Genomic DNA, 26,433 nt, shown 5'->3' with positions numbered 1-26,433 from the left:
GACGCGTCCAATTCCAGGACAGCGAATCCCAGGCCGCTGTGCACACACAAAACACAGCATGGCAATGCCCGGTGCCCACCCAATACAAGGTGGGCCAGGTGCCGCAAACAAGGGAGACCTCTCTGAAAGAAGGAGAAAGGCAGCTTCCCTGCCTATCTCAGGACAGTCTGGTATGCTCCTAGTGACGTTGCGCCTGTAAACACACAAGAGGCGCAAATGCATACAAACAGAAGCGGTGGTTGATCATTCTGTCACCGCCTGAGTGTCACAGGGCATTGAGCAGGACGCACAGACTCCCTTGATGATGTGAAACATTTAATGATGTAAAACATAAAGGACACTCATGACACTCACATATAATAACACTAATAGACAGGAACAGTAACAACGACAACATAAAATGGTACAAACGTTGGGTTATACTAACAGTGGCTATACACTCATTGACACTAACATTACACTAACAATGACCAACAATGAGGTTCACACTGGCAGGGGTTTAAATACAAACATACAATCAACGTTAACACCCCATGCAAGTGCATGCCATCATGGAGGGCGTGGCAACAAACATAAAGTCCCCTGCACACGGTGGGCCATACCACGTGACTCGGGGGTGGGGGGGTGGGGGGGGAGCATTCCATGACACCAGCTCATGAACTATCAAGACTTTAATGGGGGAAAACTTAAAAGTGTTCTCTGTATGAAGTATGTGAATTAATAAATGTATTTTTAAATAAGGAGATAAAGAAATGACAACATTAAGAGTAGGACATTCCCAAAGCAAGACTTTCTAATAAAAACTCCAAAAACTCCAAATGCTCAAACAGAACAGCACAAGACTTGACACTGACATCAGCATTAAAAGTTCCTTAGTAAAGGCTCCTGGTATCTATCTGTAAAGGAGATACGCTTGCTGAAAGGTTAATAAAAATGGACTTTTAGACCTCTGAATATTTTCTGTGGCACAAAGTATTAACACCAATCTGTCATTATGTGTAATGAGTATCTAAGAATATTTTAAAGGTTCATCCGTTTAATTAATTAACCACTTCATTAGATTGCTTTAATATAAATGTGTCAGGTTTAGCCATGTAGGTAATTTTCATCCATTGTCCCTATGGGCATATTAGCATGTGGATTGAGACCATCATTATCCTTTCATGCCAGAGAAACAGCAATGTAGTTATGTTGCCAAAACAGTTTCACTGTCCCAATAGAGTTTGATTTTCTAAGAATGGATTACATTGATAAATGCAATACATTACCTACGCTATATACATTATTGAATTGGATTGCTCACTTAAGGCATTTTCAGTATTATCATGATGCAACTAGAAAGCTGTAACCTCAGCTGCAGGTCCTCATGATAAATCTAATTTAGGTCAAAGAGTTTTGAACTCGTACAGCTCTGTCATATAACAGCTATATTCAATTTGATTCTTACCTTAAGAATAAAGTTTTTAATGTCACGGAACATGCCCCTTCCCACTGTTCCCATGGTCAGCCCACCGCATGCAGTCTCATTTGTAACCACGCATTGTTGTTTAGCATACATCTGCACCTGGTTTTGTGTTGTTATATTTGCATGTATTTAAATCCCTGTTAGTGTGTGCATTCTTGTTGATCTTTAGTTGTAATCATGATCATGTTCACGTTTTTGGTGCACATTATGTTTTTAAGCTGTGTTTGATATTGCCCATGTTCACCTTGCCTGTTCCATGTGAGTGGCACTATGTTCGTTATTCATGTCTGTCTAATAAACGTTTGTCTCCATCGAAGGAGTCTGTGTGTCCTGCTCCTTGCTCTGCGGCACTCGGGCCTTTACATTTAAGTTCTGAACAGTTCTGACCAAAGTTCTGGAGAGAAATCCAGAGATGCACTTTTTATGGGTATAGATTTTAAATGGTATTCAGCAGCTAGAATATAATTGCCAGTGATGTGACTTGTGGATGCTCTCTTACATCAGAATGTGGTTAATTTGCTAAGTCTAGCTGTGGACACTTTGCTGACTAAAAGGGTAAATATATTTAAATATACAGAAACAAATATACTTTAGTCAGCTTCAACAACCCTTTTTGGATTCCATCTTCTATATAAGCTCATCTTGCTTAGTACAGCTTAAAGGTGTTGAAATTGATGTTACAGTCTTTGCTATGTTCCAAAAGACCTGTCTACAGAAAGAGTCTACACCCTCCCTTCAGTCTAATATGTTCCGTCCAACACTTTTTACAAAGCTGTTCCCACCAAATACAAAAAATCAGGAAGGACCACCTCCATGTAGAAAGATTGGTTAATAAAGATGGGTTAATAAAAGCAGACTGTGTTAAAATGTTTAATTGTCACAGCCCAGGGCAGTGACAGATATTTTTTTTCTCAGAGCAACTATTTTAATGATAGCTATCACCATGTAAAGATGATTTAGCCAGAGTTTAACTGAAGTGATAAAAAAAATTGCTTACATCAGCTTTAACTGCTTTGGACATTGCTGGCAACAACAGCAGAAATATTGTCTCCCTCCACCAATCACATTGCTCCTTTCAAGATCTTGGATGCTAAGATTAATAACACGCAAACGTGAGTGTGTTTATAAAGAGAGGTTAATAAGGCAGCCAACCGTAGACAAGAGGGATTATCTTAAAGGGGGAAAAGACAGGTGGTGCTGATTACTTCATAAGCCTTGGGGAGAATATACCATTCCCAAAGTGCAGAGGACAAAATGACTACTTCTGCTTTAGTCTTTAGTTTTATTCTGAAAGTTTATCAGTGTGAGGGAAGACTTATGTCTTTATAGAAATAAAGTTATAAAATGAAGTCTAAATGGGCCTGCATTGTTTCTGTGGTGGTGTAAAACATGTGCTCTCCATCATGCCTGGTGGAGGACAGCTTCACTGGAGACTGTGTGGAACATGGGTATTGGGAGAAAGACTTAGCATGCATTAGCACTGCAGGGTCCATCAACCATGTTGTAACAAGTGTCAGTGCTGCCACAATGGCAACAGAAACAGCCAAAACTCAAACCCAACATTCGCTCTCACAGTCTATGGATGAGAGAAGTGCGTGTAATGCAATATGAATGTATTTTATTGAGCATTTGCTTTGATGCGATTCCCTGTGGGCATAAGGTGATGTTTAGCTTCATGAGAGAGGGACAGACCTCTTTATTAAAAAGTGTTGCATACATGTTTGCGATGCATGGCTACCACTACTGTCTGTAGCATACCAAGCTTTAGGTTTTACAGACATGATGGAGTGTGACTTGGGGCAATGATTGTTTTATAGGCAGATGTGTGTATTTCCCTTGGGTGGAAACACAAATATACTTCCTCTGATGGGACTGAACTTTGGAAAATAGATTCCCTACTTTCCAGCTCATCTTGTCATCTCCGACACAGCTGCCTTTGCCAGTGTTATTTTACAGCAATTGTACCCCACAAAAGCTTGGCTTTTGACAGATGAAATTCCTTTTGACTACACACTGGGTGTCCTCCCAGCCTCTCTCTGTTCCTTTCTTACTTGTTTTGAAGGGCTGAAATTCTTTTGTGTGCTATAGTATGGTATTTTGTGCTTTGTGCCAAAAGTACTTTTGTATTCAAATCAGTAAGGGGACTGACACAAAGAACCCTGGTTTTGATGAACATCGCTGATCTTGGGAATTGATAAGTAATGTAATGACTTTGAGAATGTCATTCATCCGTCACTTTTATTGAGGATTCTAGTGGGGTTCAGTTGGGGTTCAGAACTGGGTTCAGAACCTGTACATTTACATTTACATCCTTTAGCAGTACCTATACCTTTTTAACTAAATAACGATACTGGAGCTATATCATGGAACATCTATTGTAACCCATTTTAAGATGCTCCCCACCCAACATAAAATCCAGCATGAAGCTTTTTGAATAGTCTTAGCCAGGTGGTATGTGCTGACACAATGACAGTATGTGCCATGTCTGTCTGTGAACATGTCCAAATGAGTGGGATACTACTGATAATAAGAGCAGTGATGGAAATGACAGGAACCTGGGCCTAATTAGATAGCACAGGAGGAATGCTGCAGTGCTGTTACAACAGTCTGTAAAAAAGCCTTACTATTGACCAGGGAAGACTGTCCAAGAGGATATATGTTAGAATATTGAAGTATGCTACGAACTGTTACACACTTTGCTAATAATTGCTGTTCAAACATCTGATTTTTCACTTGTTACCTAATACAGCCCCGTGAAAGACATTTTAGTTGATTAAATTCGTTACACCCATTTCTCCTAGCATTGCAAAAAAACTAAAGCATGTGGGTTTTAAACATCTTAGTCCCTTGCTTTAACATTTTCATATTTTGAATAAAGTTGATGATATAGTCACCAAAGGTTAAGAAAAAGTGGCTAATTTAATGCAGGAAAGGCACTTTGCCTTATAGTTACACTGCAGTGAAAACCACAGGATCTCACCATTATTCGTGCCAGCATGCCTCTATACTTTGTACAAATGCCATTTTCCAGATGGATAAAAAATGACTCAATAAACAATAAACCAATATAATAAACTCATAGATAGTACATTTAAACAGCAAGCATCTGAGCATTGTAATACTTCTTCTAAATTATTGTGTGCTGTAGCCATTATCTATTGAAGTCTTTGTCTATCTTATGCTGCCTTGGTGTTACCCACAGTGTTTGTAGTGGTTAATGGTTGCTTTAATATTACCATAAGAGTTGTAAATTGTATTGTATTGCATTGTTTCCACTTTTTACTGTTTGTTAGTGTTTAATCGTCCATTTCTAATGTTTAACTGCAACCCTGGGGAATTTCTGGCACACACAGGGGGGCAATGGCTATGACAATAAACTGGACTCTAACTTTGATTCACCAAGGCATTTGTGATTAATTTCGCTCTTTGATAGACTTGAAGTAAAACTAACGTAAAGAGAAGTAACCAGTAAATGGGTTACAAGGGTGTTTAAGAAGAACTCACCTGAGCACACAAGTGTAAAAGCCATTGTCTTCCATCTCCGCTGAGCGGAACCAGATGGAGTCACCCTCCTTACTGAGCCGGTGGCCAGAGAAGATAATGGGCTCTTCTGAGTCCCCCTTGTTCTTGTACCAGATCAGCCGCAGCTTGGCATTCTGAGTCATGCTATAGTTGGTGCGGATGTAGCTGTAGAAAAGGGCGCACTTCACTCTCAGAGGTTCTCCTGCCAGAACACGGTATGTCTTCAGGTCCACTGACCAGTCAATACAACCGTCCACTGTTGAAGAGAGCAAAACCATTTTGAGATCCATAAGCACACAAAAGTAGAGAAACATAATAAATAACACATTATGCATTAAACAATTTTTGAAAATGGTCGTCATGGGGGATGTGAATGGCAGCAATTTTTGGTAATTGCCTTGGGAGATAAGAGGATTTAGTAAGAGAGGCAAGATGGTCCTGGGATGAGATGTCTCCAAAGTAACAAATCCATCATTCATAGTCTACATCACAACCAAGAGAGTAGGCTGGGAAGTGCTGAGTCTCTGAGCTCAGGACCACCGATACAGGAAATGTGTGTTAAATTAGAGCGGGAGTTTTCATCTCCAGTCCTGGAACCCCACAGTCCTGCACAGTTTCAAGTGCTCCCTGCTTATAGTACACCACATCCAGCTCATCAGCTAATTATCAAGTCCTTTATGGGCTGGACTAGAGCAAGAAAACACTTGATTTCATGAATGATGTGGGCCTTAACACAGAAGCTGAAAACCCCTGAACAATCATTTCACATTTTTTAGTAAGCTACGCAATAGACAATGGTACATATTTCTATGTACTCCATTAGGTGTACATAAAGTAGTACTTTAGGATTTAAGACACTAGAACCTGTAAAGTAGGTAGAAAGCCATGACACAAACTGAAGTGTTTGAAATAAAATATTCGTATAAAATTTAGATTTTTGTCTGACACCTCCGTCTGTTTAAAATAAAGAGACTATTGGAAAGCTTTCAACAAGGTGAAGTGCATAATGGATTGAAATTCTAGACCCTAGACTTCAGGCTTGATGCAAATTCAGTCTTCGGGGTTTGCATCAGGGTTGCCGCTATCCCAGGTTGCCCATTACCGCTATCACGTCCTTATGCATTCAACAGTCGGGCTTTAATTTACATCGTTTGAAGAAGGCTTGCTGGGTGCTTTAGACCCAGTCGTGCAATTTACACCAGCTTGGTTCTCTAGGATTAAAGATTGCACAGGTGTGTGAAGATACCACAGGACGTCTTCATCCTTCCTGCTCTGTGGTAATATACTAAGATAAATGCAGTTTTTGACAGATAATAGCACACAATAGGGTAAAAAAGAGAAAGGAATATGAGTCAGTGTCACGGTACACTCCCTTTCCCACTGGTCACATGGTACGGCCGGCCACATACAGTGGCAGTTCACTGTTGACTGTGTTCATTGTGACTTGTACCTTATCTGCAACCATGCCTCCCTTGTTACTGTAATCCAGTACACCTGCCCCTTGGTTTCATATGTATGTATTTAAATCTTTGTGTCCTTGTGGAGTGGGTGTCAGTCATTTTTCGTGTTAATGTACGTTTGATGTTTATGTTAGCATTAGTGCTCATGTTTGCACTCCTATGACGCTGACATCCCAAGCTGCTGCGTGTAGCCCTGGATGTTGGTGAGAGGATCTCGACCAGTGCTTGCGGCCACACCAGGGGAAGAGGAGTAGGAAGACACAGCCCACTCCAGCCAAAGTGACGAACCACGGGAACTGATTGGCTCCTCTGGAACCATTTTTTGGGTGGTCTAGTGGGGTGGCTAAGTCTCTAGTTAATGCTTCTATCATCTCTTCTCTCTCTTTTCCAGAAGGAAGCTATGAGTACTAGGTGGGTCCACCCAATGCCCAGGAACAGGACTGCCTCAAGGACTTTGCCTCCATGATTGGCTCTCCCTGGGCGGCTGGTGATGTGTGGGCTGTAGTCCGTCTCAGCACGTCTAGACCCAGGACAGATGTGCCCCTCCGTATGTCCTGCAGGGCTAGGAATGTGCCCCTCTGTCCTCCCTACAGTGTCTGCCCTTCCAGCAGGTGCTTTGTCAGTGCGCCTTTTGTGTCGGTCCACAAGCGCACTTCCTGTACAGGAGGGTGCGTTATGTCGTCTGTCCCAACTGGGTCCCGCCGAGGCTGCTGTCTTTGACGATTGCCGCAGTGCTTTCAGTCCTGTGGAGGAGCTTCCCGTCCAGTATGTTCCTCTTCCCACTGATCACATGGTACAGCCATCCACATGCAGTGGGAGTTCACTGTTGACTATGTGCTTGTGTATGTGTGTCCCTGTGTGAGTAGCGAGCTCTTACTCCTGTTAGGAAACATAAGTCAAGTGCAAAACCCCCAAAGTGAAAGTTGTAGACATTGCACACATATGGAAATTTTATTTGGATGAGGCATATTTTAAACATTAAACTCATCAACACCATAATCAGCATTAGCCACAATAAAGCAAATGCAATTTAATAATTCACTCCCTAGTACTACTTAATATTTTCACATTCAAAACCTTCAGGCTATTATTTACAATGAACAGTGACACAACCACAAATTTTCTATATAGATTTTTTTTTATATGTCTGGCTTGATCAATTTTTGTTGTGGCATCCTGAAATTAATCCCGGATATAGAGCCTGGAAGAAAGATAGTGTGGAGAAAGTCCTATCCATCATGCGTGGCAAGAAAGGATGAGGTCAGATGCCAAAGGTAATTTGAAGACCTCACACACCCACTTGTATGTGAACAAGATAGAAACACAAGGCACCAAGAACAAAGTGGTGTTATTTTGGTCCATTGCTTTAATGTGATGTGTCTCACACAGAGGCACAGTGCACAGGTTACACATTACATAAGGAGGAAGCACCTAGGTCGCCATGCATCGCCCCGAGTTACAGCATGGCGAGCGTACTTTTACTGAATGATCTGCTTTCTGATTACTGGGCGCACCTCGGTGACAGTTTGGGAATAAGATGTGTTAGTGGCAGCGCCACTGGCCTGGATGGATATCATTCCAGAGAGATAAGACGACCCTGTTTTTTTCTGCACCTTCCTAGACGTTTGCATATGCATGTGGCCTAATTCCGAGGCCTGAGGTCAGACAAACCTACGTAAAAGGGAACTGTCTGAAAAGAGCAGGCGAAGCAATGCGTCTCAAAGGAAATATAACCATAATGCCATAAAGGGCAACAGGGAACTTTTTACATGGCACAGTTTTCAGCTAAGATTCCAGTTTAGAATATCAAAATAATTGCTGTGTCATCTGCACTACACAAAGCCTGGGGTGTCTTTAGGAATTAATAGCCACAGGACCAGAAGATCTGGAGCCAGACTTGGAGAGTTGACCGGCTATGATCGGTCTGCGTTCACTCTGATGCTGTAAAAGATGTGTTCTCATGCTGAAGACAACAACGAGCAGCACACTTACATCCCTCATTCTTCCCCTTCCTTATCATCTTTCTTCAATAGCTCAGAGCTTGTCGACTCCCATATACTGCAGTGCCCTGTTGCCTCTAAGCTCTACATGCTAACAAAATCCACTGGAGAACCTGGTGCCTGTCGCAATAATAATAGCTTGACCTGCTTGGCACACCATAGCCAAGTCCATCATGAAGTAGTATAGCAATTTCAGCCATGACAGCAGAGAGATCTAAAAAAGTCAATGTCAGAGCTATAGCATACCTATATATTGTGCTGATGTGCAGTTTTGGTCCTGACTTGCATTTGATAGCTTGTTTATTATTTCTCAAGAAATGTGAACGAATATCTTACAATGGACATGCATCTTTACACACGTATAAAAGAAGCTTAGCCAATGGAGAGGTGAGCAGAGAGAGAGAGTGGAGCAGCCATATCAATATGTCCCTTGAAATGAGTTACACTCAGCTGCAGACAAAAAATCTTATCAGAGAGGGATAAATATGGAAATGCACCAAAGGTTTTGGCCCCTTCTTGAGACTGAGCTCACGCGGCAGTTTATCAGGGCGAAACTTGTAAGGTGTTTTATATAAATAGACTTGACCACAACTACCCTGAAATACCACAAACCAGATTTGAATTTATTCACCATGTCAGCAACATAAATACTCTGCATGGCAGATTTGATAGGGTTATAAGACTGGTTTTGTTTTGAAGTATGTAACATCTGAATTAGGCAAAGCCATGTATCATAAATCATGATTTTGATGCAGAAGGACGTTTACGTCAAGGGATGTCAAAGTAAAAAAACAAGCAAACAAAAAAGTACACAAATAAGCAAACAAAATAATATAAACTAGTTAAATGTAAAAACTTTGCTGAATGGTTAACATTCTGTTGAGTGTGTGTGTGTGTGTGTGTGTGTGTGTGTGTGTGTGTGTGTGTATTTTATTCTATTCTATATGTATATATAACTTTTTAAAGTTTTTATATAATTTAATATAGAGGCACATTTAAATCATAACCTCACATCTTTGCAAAGTCTGAATCAAGTGGCCACTCAATGTCATGAATGACATTCCCGGTGATTTAGACACAAGTCCATGAGGCAAACAACAGAATAAAGTGTGAAGATGAATAGTATTAGCTAAATAATGCTAACACAAAGCAGCACAAATGCCATTGGAACTTTCTAGGCTATTTATAATGCAAACTGGCAGGAATGTAGATCAGATGATCAGAATTCAGGTGATGCGAAGCAGGTGCAGGTACAGCAGAACAGAAACAGGACAGAGGCCAGTCCAGCAGCCATGAGGTTAGGGAGGGGTGTTTGCATGACTAATGTGAGATTTCAGCCTTGTCAGTCCTTTAGGTAACAGTTGTGCAGTGTATATTACAGTCTTGTGCAGTGGCCTGTCAAATTTCACTTTAGAAAGAATATTGCTTTATTCATTTCAGTCACTGTGCTTGAGTTTAAGTGTCTAAAGGTACACTACTGCCTGAGAATGTATATTGTAAGATTTCCCTTCAGTCTTTTATTGATCCATTACAGCTAGAAGTGTTATACTACACAGGTGTAACTTCTGATTTGCAGTTTCATGTAAATTGCTCTCAAAAACAAAACAAACAAACAAACAAAGAAACAAACAAAAAAAGCCAAAACCAGAACACTTTGGCTTCGGATTTCATGGTTCTATGACTAGATCTAAACCTAGAGACTGGTGCACTTCTAAAATAAGGTTGTTTGCTAGTATTTTCTTTTGTTGTTTTTGCTTTATTCTGATTATAAAACGATGTAGAATCGTTTATTCTCCTTTTTTCATTTTCAATTGTCATGTTAATTTTTAAAATAAGAACAATACTTGACATTGATCAAGATGTTCACTATTATGCTATTTATACATATGCTACTTATACCATGTTTTGTGGTGCTCCTTTGATCCCTTTTTAGTATTAAACCAAACAGAAACAAAATGTAAGGCTCTATACATGCAAATTAAACTTATCTAAATGGTACAATCAAATGATTGTTTTGACAAAACAAAGTACTGTGTGATATGCCTTTCATGTAATGTATTAGCAAGGCCACCCTATCTTGACAAAAACGGGCTACAGTAATTGAAGTGTTTAGAACTGATCAGGGTTGTGGTCGTAGTTGGAAAATCATAAGCAATTCAGTCTCCGTTTCCGCTTGAATAACACTCCCGTCACTACTTGTTCCAGGAGCTTTTAATCTGAGAGTTCTATGAAAGGTCTAGATGTAATGGTCCGAGTGCCGCTGGGCAAGGAGCAGGACGTACAGAGTCGCTCGGTAGAGATAAACATTTATTAACATACGATACAGACAGCAGCACTCATGTATAACACAAACTGTGAACATGAACACACAAACGGCGAACAAGAACAACGTGAACACGAATATGATCAATGACCGACAATAATGCACACACTGTGAAGGGTTGAAATACATACAAACATGACAAGACTAAACCGATGCAGGTGTGTGCTAAACATAGGCATGATTACAAATGAGACACAGTCAACGAAGAACTCCCACTGCACGCGGCGGGCCATAACACGTGACTGATGGAAGGGGAGTGTTCTGCGACACTAGAGCAAAAATCAGATCACGGTCTTGGTAATTATGAGTTTAATAATAATAATAATAATAATAATAATAATAATAATAATGGAACAGGCAACAATAAGGTAAGCAGACAAGCTTGATATTTTCTTAGTAGTTTTTTAGGTTTTACTTTTGGAAAATGTGTGGTACATTATGAATGGAGTGTAAATGTTCTGCTCTTTATAGAGAAGTGAAATGGGGATAAACAGGTCACTTTGTGCACCAGAGGGCAAGACCATGCAATGTACATGTGAGCTGGTATAATTACAGTGAAAAAAGAAATGTGAAAAGGGGAGACAGGCCAGAAAGGCAAGGAGGAGCCTAGGAGAAATACAGCAGGGAGAAGAATGAACAGGGATATAAGGAGATAAACACCTAAATCACCTGAGAAGACAACTGATAAATGTCTCCATGTCTGAAAGCTCAACCTAACTCACAGAGCTGTAGTAGTAAAATGCACACAAAGGACAGTAATTGCCTGGGGCTGATTTCTGATGACAGAAATAGATTTACATTTTGTTCCACACCAAGCTGTGCAACATTTTTCCAAGAAATGTAGGCTCTTATTCCAAAAATGTAGGCCCGAAAGAGACTCCAGTTCTTTGTCCTGCCATTCTATTTTGGTTATCCATATACAAAAGGCAAATCAAGCTTCAAAGCTTATGTTAGGTTATGGTGATGAAAGAAAAAAAGGCATTATTATAGCGTCCAATACAATTGAGGCACCTTTCACAGTGTTTGCACATACTGTTAACAGAATTGACCTCTAATAATCAGAAAGGAATGAAGGAGTACTGCAGTGACTGTGATACCATCAGCCTTTAAAACAGAGTGGTGCAGTAAATGCATTAAGGAGAAACAGGGCCTATGACTAAACTTGTGTGTATGTGTGAAAATATGTATCTGGATAGACAATGAGATGGAGAGAAAGAGACAGAGAGAGAGATGGAGATAGAGTGAGAGACTGTGCTTAATGATCTACTTCAAATTTGCAATGTCATGTTGGCACTGACGACCTGCCACCACCCCTTGGTTACAGCTCCTTTCTCCCCAGACCATGAATCACATTGAGAGTCACATTTGCCTCAGACAAGCAACCAAACAAGGGGGAGAAGCAGAGGTAGCAATGTACACAGAGTGCTTCTCAATTTACACATAGAGAACATTCAAATTAAGCTTTTTGCTCCAGACAGAAAACCCTGTATCTCATATAATGACTCTTCACTTGACCAATACCAAAGCTGCTTCATACCAGCAGAACCTTTCTAGGATAACAAGAAGACATCAGCTGTAGGCTTCCTGATATCACTGGATATTGTTAATAAACTTAAGAAAGCAATTTTATGATGGATATATGAAATATGCTAGTTTTGTAATTGCTGAACCTTTAAGTTTAAAATTCTTTTTCATTTCATAAGGTCTGGTACTATGTCTGGAAATATGCATGGTCTATTGATAATGAAACACCTGACTGACATATCCATCATACTATTGTACAAGAAGTAAAAATAGGTCTATACAATTATATCACATAGGAAATAAAAAGCTACATTACTCATTTAAACTCGATTGCAGGTGACTTAACTGCCAACCAAGGTTACATCCCACGTTATAGCCGCGGTGATATCTGCTGCATGCTTCATGTCATTTGCATGACTGGCTGTATCTGTACAACTTCAGTCCCTGTGGTAAAGGACTAAGAGTTGAGATCACCACTTGGCAAAGAGCAGCTGTGTCACCTTGTTACCTGCTGATTTGGTGGCTGGATCCCCGAGCTGACCCAGCCACCATGATCTGCACACAGCACTGAACCAGAGCTGCTGAGTTACTGTACAGACTTCAGTCTCTGCTCAAAGTCAAAGCTGTATCTTTCTACCTGTTATGGATGTTAAAAATGTGACTCGGGATACAAACATAAGAAGCTTGCTTTAAAAGTGATATGCAAGTATCATTCACTAGTATAACACGCACTGATTAAAGAAAAACAAACAATTAAATTTCCCCGTTTGCTTACTTTTCCCTTAAACAAGCATTAATTAGTTTATGTTTGTTTATTTTTTTCTCTCTATTATGACTACATTTTAGTGATTTTGTCATTATGATAAATTAAATTAGGCTGGATATTCGGCATTTGCTGATGGATAGGAGACATATCGCGGGCAAAGAAGACAAATACAGCTGTTTTTGATCCAGCCATGACAGGGGGCCACTGATCCGGCCCTTCAGCTCCCATTAACTGCATTATGCAGAGATCTGTGGCAGTGAGCCGTCACTCTCCTCATTAGCATGGTGTTTCTCTGGAGACTTGACTTGCTTGTGCAGTTGCCGGCAGCATCAGTGCCAGAGAAAAGAGGCATGGAAAGAGCTCTTTCATATGCAGCCAGCCATCGTAGTTCAAGGGCAATCTGACTTTGCTCCACCGGCTCGACCACTGCTACGGCCAACACTTCCCGGCCAAATTGCCTCCGACAGCTTTTGCTGTTGACCAACCAACCTTGATTATATAGTTTCAAATCTTTAAACAAAAAGCAGAATGAGCAAGTATAGAGAAAAACTTGTTTCCATTGAAAAGTACTGCACTACCATAATGTAGTGAAAGGTGAATTTCTTACTCATAAATTTCCAAAACATGATTAAGTGTACAAACAGCGCATTTTCTAGAGATGCAGTGAGGTAGTGTGCTGGTGGCTGTATTGCTTGGCTCACAGCTGAGGAGATCACTCATTTGGTTTAAACTACAACCCTCATAAGCTTATTCACCTTTCTGCGACCCTTCTACCATAGGACCATGGATACAATGTGCTTCATTAGCTTAGCTTAAGATGAATCAAAGTTTGGTTTGCAAAGTGCACAAAAGAGTCGTGTGATTACATGTAATCTGGGGCAATGCAGAACACTTTGATATCCCTGATCCAGAGGTTTACATGCAAGGCAGGAGGCTAAGTTTCAGACAGCAGGCATTAGAGTGGCATGCCTTAATATGTAAAACATATCAAACAGAAACAGTAATTTGACAGGAATGTATCTATCTCGCCCTTCACTCTAAGCACTCTCTTTTGCCTGCTGCAGTATGAGCAAAGTGTGTTCATGCAGAGACTTGGAGGGTATCTATTCTCAGGTTTATGAACAACCTGGTTCCCTAGGAGTTATGTCCCATCAGGTTTAGAATCTGCAAACAGCTGCTATGGGAAGGAAGCCAGTGCCTCAGAGAGTCTCTCTCCTCCAAGAAGGCACCTAGCAGTCATTCTCTTAAGTAAAATTAGATGCAAAACATCCTATTTGAATCGTCACTATTTGAATATTCTGTAAATGTTAAGGGAAAATTTGAAGGTGTACATCTTGTACATTATAACAACAGACAAAGGAAGTAATTCTGAATTCGGAAAGATAAAAACAAGTATTCTGGGTTCTGACCAATCCCTGATCACAAACAGTCAAATACATGAAAATTATTAAATAGATTAATAAATATGTATTCATTGCTTATTGTCTATTAAAATGTTTTTAAAATGTTAAAAGTTAATACACACTGAGTGATCATTATTAAAAATAACAATGTTAAATACATCAATCCTATGTTACATATCAAAGGATAGAGGCTCAAATGAGACTTATTTATCCAGAACCATCAAAGCAAGACCCCCATTTACCTCTACTACTATCATCGTAAAAGGTAACTGCATTGATAAACAATGGACAGGCCTATATAGTCTATATTCCACAATTAACACTAATAATACATTACAATTAATTTAGATTCATTCTTGTGTATTACTTTCCCAATGTTGTAAATTAACTTTTGAATTGGTTTTGGCCAATTTTTCTTTAGTAAGTCTACAGCATTCTGTAATGCAATTAAGTGAAAAAGTTATGAATGTGAATGGCAGCCAGTGATAATTAGGAAGTCGCAGCCGACAGCGCAAGGCTAAGTAGACAGCCGTCCATGCTTCGAGGACAAAGTGTCATGCCCGTGACACTTGCTGCAGCGATGAACCGCCAAGACAAAGAACGAGAGGACAGACAGGTGCAGCAGAAATGCAGAATGGGGACAGGCAGGGTCACGACGAGGTCGGCATGTGACGTCTGACCAGCAGATGCGAGGGGCTGACTCTCGTAAAGAGCAGCGGAAGGCAGGGACAAAGGAGAGTGAGAGGGTGAAAGGGAAAAAAAAGATAAAGAAAAAGTGGTAGGCATCGGGCCGAGTGAGGGGAGGGACAAAGCGAGGACGAGCTGCCGGCTAGGCAGCTCACTAAGTGGAAACAGATGGAGAGGTTCTGGCTCCTCATCAGTGCTGGTCGTCCACACCATCCCTCAACCGGCAACCTGCTCAACCTGACGCCTCATGCCATGACTGGGCCCTCCTCGCCCACTGCTCTGTGCTGACAGCTCGGATGGGGGAGTGGGGGGTCCCGCTGTGCTGTGTACCCAGTGGAATGCGGCTGCGACTGGGAACAACTGCTGCTGGCTCATTCTTTGGTGCCAGTCCCCCTGGTCACCTGGATAGATGTGACAGTCATTAGAGGGGATTCTTATTTGAAACTGTGGATAATGCTTTACAAGACACGTGTTGGTTATTTGGGGCCGTTTGCAGGAAATTCAGCAAGTCGACTTGCTTTGTCGCACATTTGCCTCACATCAGTTCGAACGCTCTTAACTTAAAGAGAGAAGAATAAGCTGAAAATGTTATGTCTGTCTATTTTCAGATAAAGCACCTCATTAAAGATCCTGTTCCTATACTCTCCTCCAGCTCAACATGTACTAGGAAAGAACCATCATCTGACCTTTGTCAGTGAGAGGGCTTGGTTGCCTGAAAGGTTTTGTCAGTTATCAGATAAAGCCACAGACATTTTTCAATCCCCATAATTCAATGCAAACTGAAGATATGCTTTCTAGACCCAGGCCAAAGATGCTGCCGCAGACCCAGTGGTTCATAATGGCCATTGTGTGTCATTATCGGGGTAGTGTGATAGCTGCAGTGGGTAAAACAGGATTTTACGGAGGCTGTTGTCACCAAGTCAGCCTGGAGTGTTTTAAAGAGTTCACCTCAGAGATCAAGGTCAAGCCAAGTTAAATACATTTTGACCTATGAGATTACCACTAAATTAAACATGCTCTTTGATCATTGTAAGGTTTGAAAAATTTAATATGACTGCCCTAGAAGTGCAGGTGTAGTCAGGTTTTGAAAAGGCCAGAAACACCTAAAAAGAAAGGATATATCTGTTTATAGACCATCTATACTTTTTGCTGTGTGTGTATGCAACCAAAATTCTGCGTTTTAAAATACTGTAGTTCCATCTAAACTCTTAAATAGAACACTAAAAACCTCTGAAATAAAAGCAGACCTTACATGCTTATGGCTCTCAGACCATTGATTTCACTGCCACATTAAGTATTATAGTAAAATGCACAAATGTTTTTCAAGGAACAATGTATGTTTGACCATTTTTGTTTATCAGGCGTTATGTGCTCTGAACAGAACTGCTCCAAACTCTTCAATAAACATAAGAGTGGATCTTGCTCCAAATTTAAAAGGGAAACTTTCACTGTGGTTTCACCATAGCATTTCACTCTGGTCGCCCCCATGCAGAGGCACTCTCCTGGGTGAAGCTCCACTGGGTTGCGAGTTGAGCCACTGCCCGTCCTCCATGCGCACATGCGCCATGCAGGAACATGGCTGCCCTCCATCCCTCAGGGGGAGCAAAACCAACAAGAACATCTATCTTGACTGACATTCAGTCTCTGGGAGACTGCAGCCCAGGCAGAAGGGCTAAGGCGGTAATGGTCTGTGGGCTGCACGCGAGCTGGAAACAGCATGGGGACCTGGGGAATAGGCCACCAGAACTGGTGTGCGGCAGGCAAATAAATATGTCCCCTACTTTACCCACCTTCCATTTCTACGGTCCACACAGCAGGTGAGGGGGGAAGAGTCCCAGAGGATGGATAACATAACGCAAACATGTTTCCATTTAATGGTTAACTTGTCTCATGGCACTCCCCGCTTTCTTAACTGAAGCTGGGACAATCAGTCCAGCTTTGGTGGCATTCATACCAGCACTGGGAATAGATAAGGTAGTGTATGAGCTGGAACTGGGCTTTTTCCACATGTAAATTTTAGTTTAGTTGCTACCTTCTCTGTAAATCAAAAGAAACACAAACCAACAAACAAACAAACAAACACATGGCCAGTCAAAATAGCTATCATGAAATGAGACCACATTGCTCCCGAGTGTGTCGTGCACTGAATCATGATTTATATGCTCACCTCTTTGTCTGTTACACTGAACAAATGATGGTGTCATGTTTTCCATCCACTGACTGACTTGTTTTTGTATTTCAAGGTAAGCATCTTTAGCGTGATTTCTGCAGGCACACCGTGCCAGGAAACACTCCAGCAGCACGCTTCCAGACAGCAACCTGGAAGCGCACGGCGTTCCGTAATATGAAGGGACTGCGGATCAGTATCTGGCCCTGCTCTCGCCTTGCTGAGGGAACCCTGCGGCTGACTATTTCTATACTGGATACCACTTAACGCAAGGCATTTTTTCTAACATTTCACAGAGAAACCTAATGTCAGTTACATCAGCCAAAAAAAAAAGTAAAATAATATTTTTTTTAAATGTCCTATACATTTCTTAACTTACACTGCCCCCCACCCCCCACTGGAAGGAGACATTACTGGAACATATAGTATGCAGCACCATACAGTAAGCCTTGAAAAGCTTTTAAAACCAACTTAGAACAGCAAACTGAATGAACGGCAGGCATCAGTAGTTGAAAAAAGTACAATGTGGCTGACTTTATTCAAACACTTTATGCCTGTCTCTTGTAATAAAATATACATAATGGGGGAGACCTAATGCCTTTTTTGCAACTTTGGAACTTTGCTTAGTTAGCATAACCGACTCCTCGACCTACTTACCTGCTCACAGGATGTCTACTTGTTACAAAAGTAAAAGAGAGAGAGTGAATTCACATTCACAAAGGCCCTGTCAGCTGATCCATAGCAGTTTTGTCAAGTATGGAATGAAGCGACAGATACTCTTACCTCCAAATGGATTTCGGATTTGGAAAATGATATGAAAGACACTCCCACAAGAGCTGGATTCCTTTTATTAAGGTTTGTCTACCTTCTGCCATAGGAAACACCAAAGACTAATTCTCAACAGGTCAGTGAATAACCATAACCTGTTCCAAGCAGCCATTTGCAAAAGGTTCAAGTGAGGATTTTGCTGGATGAGGCTGTCACGCTCATTTATATGTCTGGAATTATGGGCATTTGTCATGTAAATCCAAATTTACTGGGTTGGAGTTAAGCACTTTTTCCATCTGTAATTTGCTATGAATGTTACATGTGAACACTCCAGTAACTGACTACTAGTGGTTTTCATTATGCCCTTCCCTAATGCCTCTATTGTCTACCATCAAAATAAATAAATTTGATTTTCTTCTTTTGGTTCAGCAAGTTAAGATGCTCTGAAAGTGGATTTTCAACTAATTGATCCATATATTATTGCATATTGGGCAGTGTTACAGAATGGGCAGTGTCAAAGAATGTTACAGAATGGAGGCATCAGTGGGTTTTTTTTGGGAAACTGGTGGACGACACGATTCCATGAGTCACCATCAAGAACCAGAAGCCCTGGGTGGACAAAACTATCCGCGAGGCCCTGAACTCTCCTACTGCTGCTTACAACGCGGGGATCATCAGCGGGAACATGGACGAGTACAAGTTTGCGGCATACGGAGTGCGCAGGGCGGTGAGGGAGGCGAAGCGGCGCTACGGGAGGAAACTAGAGACACAGTTCCAGCAGAGTGGCTCTAGATCCCTGTGGCAGGGACTACGGACGATCACGGACTACAAACGCCCACTCTCCAGACTGACGAGTGCGGATGAGTCTCTGGCGAACGAGCTAGACACATTTTTCGCTCGCTTCGAGGCTACTTCTAGTAGCGCTAATGCTAACAACGCTAATGGTGCGATCGGGGCAGCCAACGGCGCATGCGCAGAGCCCACCATCGAACAGCGCCCTCTCATCATCACGGAGAGTGACGTGAGGAGAGTGTTTAAAAGGGTGAATAACAGGAAGGCGGCAGGACCAAACGGTATCTGCGGGAGAGTCCTCAAAGCCTGCGCAGACCAGCTAGCCCCAGTATTCACCGACATCTTCAAACTCTCCCTGATGCTCGGTACCGTCCCATTCAGCTTCAAGCGATCCACCATCGTCCCCGTCCCAAAGAAACCTCAACCCTCCGGCCTCAATGACTACCGTCCTGTTGCCCTCACATCAGTCGTGATGAAGTGCTTTGAAAAGCTAGTCAGAGACTTCATCACTTCTTCACTGCCAGCCTCCATGGACCCACTGCAGTTTGCATACCGCCACAACCGCTCCAAAGATGACGCAATTGCACATCTGCTCCACACCACACTGACCCACCTGGCCGAAGGGAGGGGTAATTATGTTAAAATGCTGTTTGTCGACTACAGCTCAGCATTTAACACCATCATCCCCTCCCTACTCACTACTAAGTTGGAGGATGTAGGACTGCATACATCCCTGTGCGACTGGATCTCCAACTTCCTAACAGACAGACCACAATCAGTACAGGTGGGCAACTGTGTCTCATCCACCCTCACCTTCAGCACTGGAGCTCCTCAGGGTTGTGTCCTAAGCCCCTTGCTCTACTCACTGTACACCTACAATTGCGCAGCCACTTCCAGCTCCACCATCATTGTCAAGTTTGCTGACGATACCGTCGTCATGGGCCTGATCTCGGACAACGATGAGAGGGCCTACCTGGAGGAGATTAAACAACTGGAAAACTGGTGCCCGGGAAATAATCTCCTCCTAAACGTCAGCAAGACAAAGGAGCTGATTGTGGACTGCAGCAAGAAGCAGGAGCGGCACTACGAACCTGTGAGGATCAATGGAACCACGGTGGAGAGAGTAGACAGTTTCAGGTACCTTGAAGTTCACATCTTGCAGGGCACCACCACCATGTGACTGTAAATCTGTAAATTTGTAAGCTGGAATTGTACATTTTGTTCATACACATATATCCATATATAAATTGTACATTGTGTATATATACATATATTGTACATACATTGTTTTATATTTATATATAGATAGATAGATAGATAGATAGATAGATAGATAGATAGATAGATAGATAGATAGATAGATAGATAGATAGATAGATAGATAGATAGATAGATAGATATTTCCTTCCTGTTATTTTTCCCTCAGTTTGGACAGAGCACTCAAACCATTTCACTGAGTTATACCGTGTATGACTATGTACATAACAAATAAACCAAATAAACTTGAAACTTAAAACCTTATGATTTTTTTCTTTGAATTAAGTCTAATCTAAGACTTCAGTCAGTGATGAATGCTGAAAGTGATCTGAAAGTGTTTTAAGAAAACCTTCAAAAATGAATTTAAAAAGAACAGCCCAGTGAAACAGGAGAGCTCGACTCATAGGTATGGAGCCAACTGTTGAAGAAGGCATCCATCCTCTGATTTTCCATCTAAATTAATTTTGCATCTCTCAGCACTTTTTCAGTCACCACTGCATCCCCTAAGGCATTCTGTAAACATGCTGGACCTGAAAGCATCCACTTGCAGCTTTTCTCATTGGAATTATAACAATTATTCTTATTTAAATAAAATTGGATCAGTCCATCTCATTCTGGTGTGAAAATAGTGCTATAATATCTCTATCTATCTATCTATCTATCTATCTATCTATCTATCTATCTATCTATCTATCTATCTATCTATCTATCTATCTATCTATCTATCTATCTATCTATCTATCTATCTATCTATCTATCTATCTATTATATAATTATGTACATTAAAAATTAGTGCTATAATATCTATATATAATGTATTTAAGAACTATAATTATCAGAAAACAGGAAATTGACCAATCACTAGGAAAAGAATTAGAAATAATAACTTTCTTTTCCCACAGGAAAAGAAGCATGGATTGTGCCACATCCATCACACTCGAGCTCACCCATGGATTAATCTGCAACTCACACGAGCCACATAATGGACAGTGGCCAAGGCTGAGCGATTTGGTGGCAGGTAAGTGGCCAGGGGCAGGCAAACAGCAAGTGCACAAGCTGTCTGACAATAGGATCCCTTGCTGCTGAGCTGCAACCGCGATCGCAGCAAGCATTTGAGCGCTACTGGGACGAGGCAGTGGAGACGATTTTTTATCACCGAGCATTTACCACAGGCTGTTGTTTGGTCTGAGCAATGCTTTATCCCCTTGCTCCACATAAGTCTTGTTCCCGAGCAAGGTGCCTATTAGCCCAACAGGCCATTTTCAGAGTGGGGGTGGAGTGTTATGAACTTGTCATTGCCATAGTGACATGGAAGAACTCTGGAGGTTCTGGGTCATGCAGCAAAAAGCACATGGTTGAATTAACACCAGCAGTGCTGAATTAAGTCTTACAGGGTTTGATAGTGTCCTATTTGACTGATGTAAATACTGCGGGTGTTAATACGGAGGTTTTGGGCAAGTGCTGTGTGAATAACAAAGTGCATTACTTCTCTTATGCTGAACTGCTGAAAGAGAAGAATGGGCTATGAGGGACTTATACCTCCTACCTGGAACATTACGCTAATTAACTGACTGATGCCATGTTTGTGTGCGTAGCCACAGTAAAATGTACGGCAGAGGAAATAACATGAACATTTCGCCTTAAACAACAACCATCTATAATGGGGCAGAGTGGGGTTTAATCCAGGAGATCAAACATGTTTCCAGGCCAGCAATAAGTTCAAAAGCAGCTCAAGGCAAGATGGTGTTTGCCTAAAAATATTTAAAATGGAGCCTGCTCATGTGGATACGTGGCCTTCATCGACAGGTGTGTGAGCTTCAAAACTTGTGCCAGAGACACCAGTCAAATGCAAAAAAGGAGAGATATGCATCCATACTGGCGTTCCCATCCCACTCGAAACTAATCAGAGGAGCCTTCACAAATCCAAGAAAATAAAAACTACGTAGCCATTTGGGGTCTACCACATTGCTGGTACAAAAAAGCATTAAAAAGCATTGTTACTTTAGTAGTATAATAATTAGAATTTATATATATATATATATATATATATATATATATATATATATATATATATACACACACACACATACATACATACACACACACACACACACAGAGATACTATACACAGAGAACTATGCCCTAAATAGGAACTGTGAACAAATTAACTGCAGTAAACTAACCAATAAAGGATTCATTTGTATATTTTCTTATTGGAGAAAACTGGTTTAATTTGTTGCATTTTGTTGCTCATCTTACCCCACAACTTGGGTAAATGTACTTGACCTCTGAACCTATTGTCCCACCCAGCTGAATAACCCACCTGACACAGTGGCCTCAGGTGGGGAGACTGTGGAATCAGCCTGTGCTACCAGCTCAGCAGCATGACAGATAGGTGTCAAGCACAGGTCTCAACCACATTTGTCTCCATTTCATTAAACACCTGGTGCCAGAGCCCATAGTGGATAGACCGTGCTGCCACCTTGGACCTTCTGCTGCATATCAGTGCCAGTCTGAAGTGCCCATCCCCACAACCATGTAACTCAGCTCTTCTCAGCCACCAGGAAGAGGGGATGCCAGGAAGATTTTTAGCACACATGAGCTTCAGATGGCATCAGCAACTCATATAGCAGCGCTGAAGCCAGATCAGCCAATCAGAAGCTAATTGAACCGCAGAAGATAACCACAAGAAGATAAAGAGCGGATGTTGGCATATTTGATGATGATCACCATATAGCAGTGACCAACTGGCAACAATGAAAAACATTAAGTGATTATAAGTATGTAACTATGTAAATTACCATTCAGAATATTTTGTATTATAATACAGCATTTAAAGTATATGACAAAAAAACACTTATGTATGTATAAACTGAAACTGAAATCCAGTGCAGTGCATTGTATTTAAAATTTTAACACTCATTCCTAGCCATAACAATAACATACTAAATGCAAAGTCTTCCGTGTATAATGCAAATCCACTTCATATATCTCATTCTAATCTTCCCTTAAGAGGACTGCAAGGAAAGTAATGAACACAATCTTGTTTTGATTGCAGGATAATAAGACAATGATTTCCAGCTTGACTACATGCTATGTGATATGCACATCGGTGAAGAGGAATAACTGCATTTAAGACCATTTACCATTAGTGCTGTATGCATGCCTGTTTCTATTTATCTATCCAGCAGAACCTCATTAGTGGAATCGACACAAGGCCTCCCAATGAATAAAGCGGGCCAGAGCTCATCCTATGGGTCAAGTGACCTTTAGTACATTCATGATAGCCTGTTAAGGCACTGAGAAATGCAGGGAATCTCCACTGATTAATAAAAGAACTACTTTACCATGCTCTTAGCTCAGGCTAAGCAGCCACATTACTGGTTTCCTTCCCGACACACAGCCAAATATGTTACTTCCGCCAAGTGCATACATCTATTTAGGTCTCGGCACACACAAGTGTGCATGAGTGTGCAGGCAGGTGCATGTGTGTGCACTCTGCCTGGCCTTTTGTGCTTGTCAGCAGGTTCTCTGAGCCCAGCAGAAATCAATGAGCTGAATTTATATTGGGTCCATGTCAGGAAGGGAGCAGAGTGGCCTGGTGAAATAATACTGCCACAGTTACAGTGTTCACAGCCAGCCTGACATTTGCATAGGCCATGCCTGGCAAACGTAAAGTGTGCATCACCTATCAGAAAACTGTCAATGCCAACAAAAAATGGACCCTTTACTTTCTGTGCAAAATGTAACCCACATGAATTAATGCAAAAGAGATATGTACACAGTTGGAGGCACTGGGGAAGTGCAAAAATAATAACGGAGGGGAGGACTTTAAGAGTGTGATGTCATATAAAGCAGCTCCGAGATCACAAATATTTTTACAGGATGGGTTATGGTGTAGACCCCCATATCCATGCAACAAACCAGCAGCACTGTGAACCACATTTGGCGCAAGCCTGTGCACAGAAGACAGCACAATGGCCGTGTTTGTGAGCTGCTAAAAATAGTATGCTTGCAAAAAGAGATATGTGCACAACTTTATATTTTATTGACAGTTATGGGAAAGTACAAAATGAGAAAGGAAGAAATAAGGGGGGGTGGGGGGGTGACAGATCTTTATGAGCACCATGTCAGCTCTATAAAGCAGCCCCTGGATTACAAATATGTGCACAGGTCAGGTTATGGCATGGACCCACATCCATGCAGCAAACCAGCAGCAGTCTGAACCACTTTCGGCCCAAGCATACATGCGACAGATGGAGCGCTGTCTGTGTTTGCAAGCTGCTAAAAATAGAGTGTTTACTGGACTAAAAGAAATAGTCACTTAGACCAAGAGTCCCATTATTCCAACCCCTGTCCAGATTTCACATGAATATTTACCAATACAGGCTCACTTTTTTTTTTAAAACTGTCTTTCAAATTTAGCCGGAGCTTAGGCACAAGAGTTACTCATCGCACATTGCAAGTTCATTGTCACCCTTTAGTTAGGCTTACAGCGACATTCTAAGATATGCTATATACAGTGGACCATAACCACATTTTGTATGAGGCAATGATATTATATATACTTTATTTCTTCTATGATGTCCACAACTGTTACCTTCAGGGGTGTTTTGGTTTCACTAAATGGCTTCCATTTTCATATTTACACAAATTAATTCAGAAATCACAAAAAGTGATTTTTCTTACCTTTTACAGAAATATAATATGATCTCTAGTTTTTAGAAACAACTGAAAAAAAAGAAGTGGAGGACAAGAAAGGAGAATTGAACGTGTTGGGCGGTTCTCTGGCCTGAACAGATCCTCCTTGTATAAAGTGCGTGAGGTCAGACTCCTACCAACACAATGAATTAATCTCATCCTGTGAAGAAAATTTTGTCTGATGCACACTTGCAACATCATTAGGACCCTAAACAGGCCACCGAAGCAGTAATAGCTGCCATGTAGCTGGAGGTGTATCTCAAAGCCACAACAGATGGCTCGGCTTCCATACTTGAGAAGAGTCACAGTGAGTGAACTTTACACTCACTCTCTCACTCCCTTGCACACACACTTTCCTTAGCTCTCAACAGCAAGGCAAAGCAGAACCAACAGCCCTTCAAGATACACAAACATTCCTGAACAGCAAATAAACTGCAGCGCGTGGGATGATAATGTTGTCAGAATGAGAAAATACCCATGGTAACCACAGAAATGCAGCTGATAAACTAAAAGTGAGGATGGTGAGCCAGGAATTGCAGCACTGTGGCAATGTCTATGCCACACCATATGGGTCATTGAATTTCTATGTGGGCATATGTGAATTTCACTCATATTACCACCGAACTGCTCTAATACTAGATAAAAGCTGACTTTTCCCAAGCTGAGTTTTCTCTCTCTCATTTTTATTCCAATGTAAAGAAGGGAACTACTGTTGCTGCATATTGGTCCAGCTCTGACAAAACACCTTTCATCTCACCTGCTCCATCCTTGTTTTCAATGATGTGTGCTAGTTTACACTTGAGGAAAACTGCAAGGGTGTCATTTTATTTGCTCACAATAGCACATCAGTATACAAAAGCTTGCAATTTTGCTAAGGCTCCAAGACTGGTGGACGCACTAACCCATGATCAAACTATTCCACAAAAAACCCTCAAATGGCCAGGAGTGTCTGCTTGGCCTACATGTTTGTTTTTATCAAAGATTACTTCATATTCTGTTTGTTTAATCAAATTATATTTGCTCGGGTTACTTCAGTGATATAACAAGATGTACTTTTAGTCTATATAGTACCTCATTAAATCATGTACAATCATCAGTGTGTGCCAGTTTTCATTCAGGCTTCAAATTTGAAAAAAGTTCATATTAAACCTACTCAAGTGCAGGTTTAAAATGTACATCTGCAAATGAAAATATCCCCTGCCCCAGAATTAAACAGCTAATTAATAGAAAGTATATGTCAGTTACTGTTGTCTTTGAAAGCCAGTAACGAACTGTCACTGTGAGCTTTTTTTGTTAATTACTTACAACACCACTGATTTTAATTTCAGTCTTCAGGGACACCTGCTGGTCTATATTTTACTCAGCTATCCAAATGGCAACACACCTAGACCAGGTAGACATGGGCTGTAGAAGCTGCTCAGACTTAGGTACACTGGGAAGTTGGAGCAAACCAAACAAGTGGACTGGTAGGGGCCCATATGGAATCGATTGGGAAATTCTGAAATAATTAATTTGTCAGGGACTCCACCTTACAAGCCCTCACACTGTTCTGCACAGGAGCACATCACACACTTATGCATGTTGCCTTCTGGTTTCAT

General features: G+C 41.3%; 1 protein-coding gene across 2 annotated transcripts in view; it reads right to left on the bottom strand.

The window, feature by feature from the left end:
* il1rapl2 (interleukin 1 receptor accessory protein-like 2) overlaps positions 1 to 26,433 on the bottom strand; it is a 212,065-nt gene that overhangs the window by 84,708 nt on the left and 100,924 nt on the right. For both annotated transcript variants that reach the window (XM_035531916.2, XM_081699422.1), the window contains exon 3: positions 4,970 to 5,243. In XM_035531916.2, coding sequence (XP_035387809.2) covers positions 4,970 to 5,243 — 274 coding nt within the window. The remainder of the gene's footprint in view (positions 1 to 4,969; positions 5,244 to 26,433) is intronic.

Source organism: Electrophorus electricus, chromosome 16 (assembly GCF_041902795.1).
Source record: "Electrophorus electricus isolate QZ-2024a chromosome 16, ASM4190279v1, whole genome shotgun sequence".
Taxonomy (NCBI): Eukaryota; Metazoa; Chordata; class Actinopteri; order Gymnotiformes; family Gymnotidae; genus Electrophorus; species Electrophorus electricus.
This window is presented reverse-complemented; position numbering and strand designations above follow the sequence as displayed.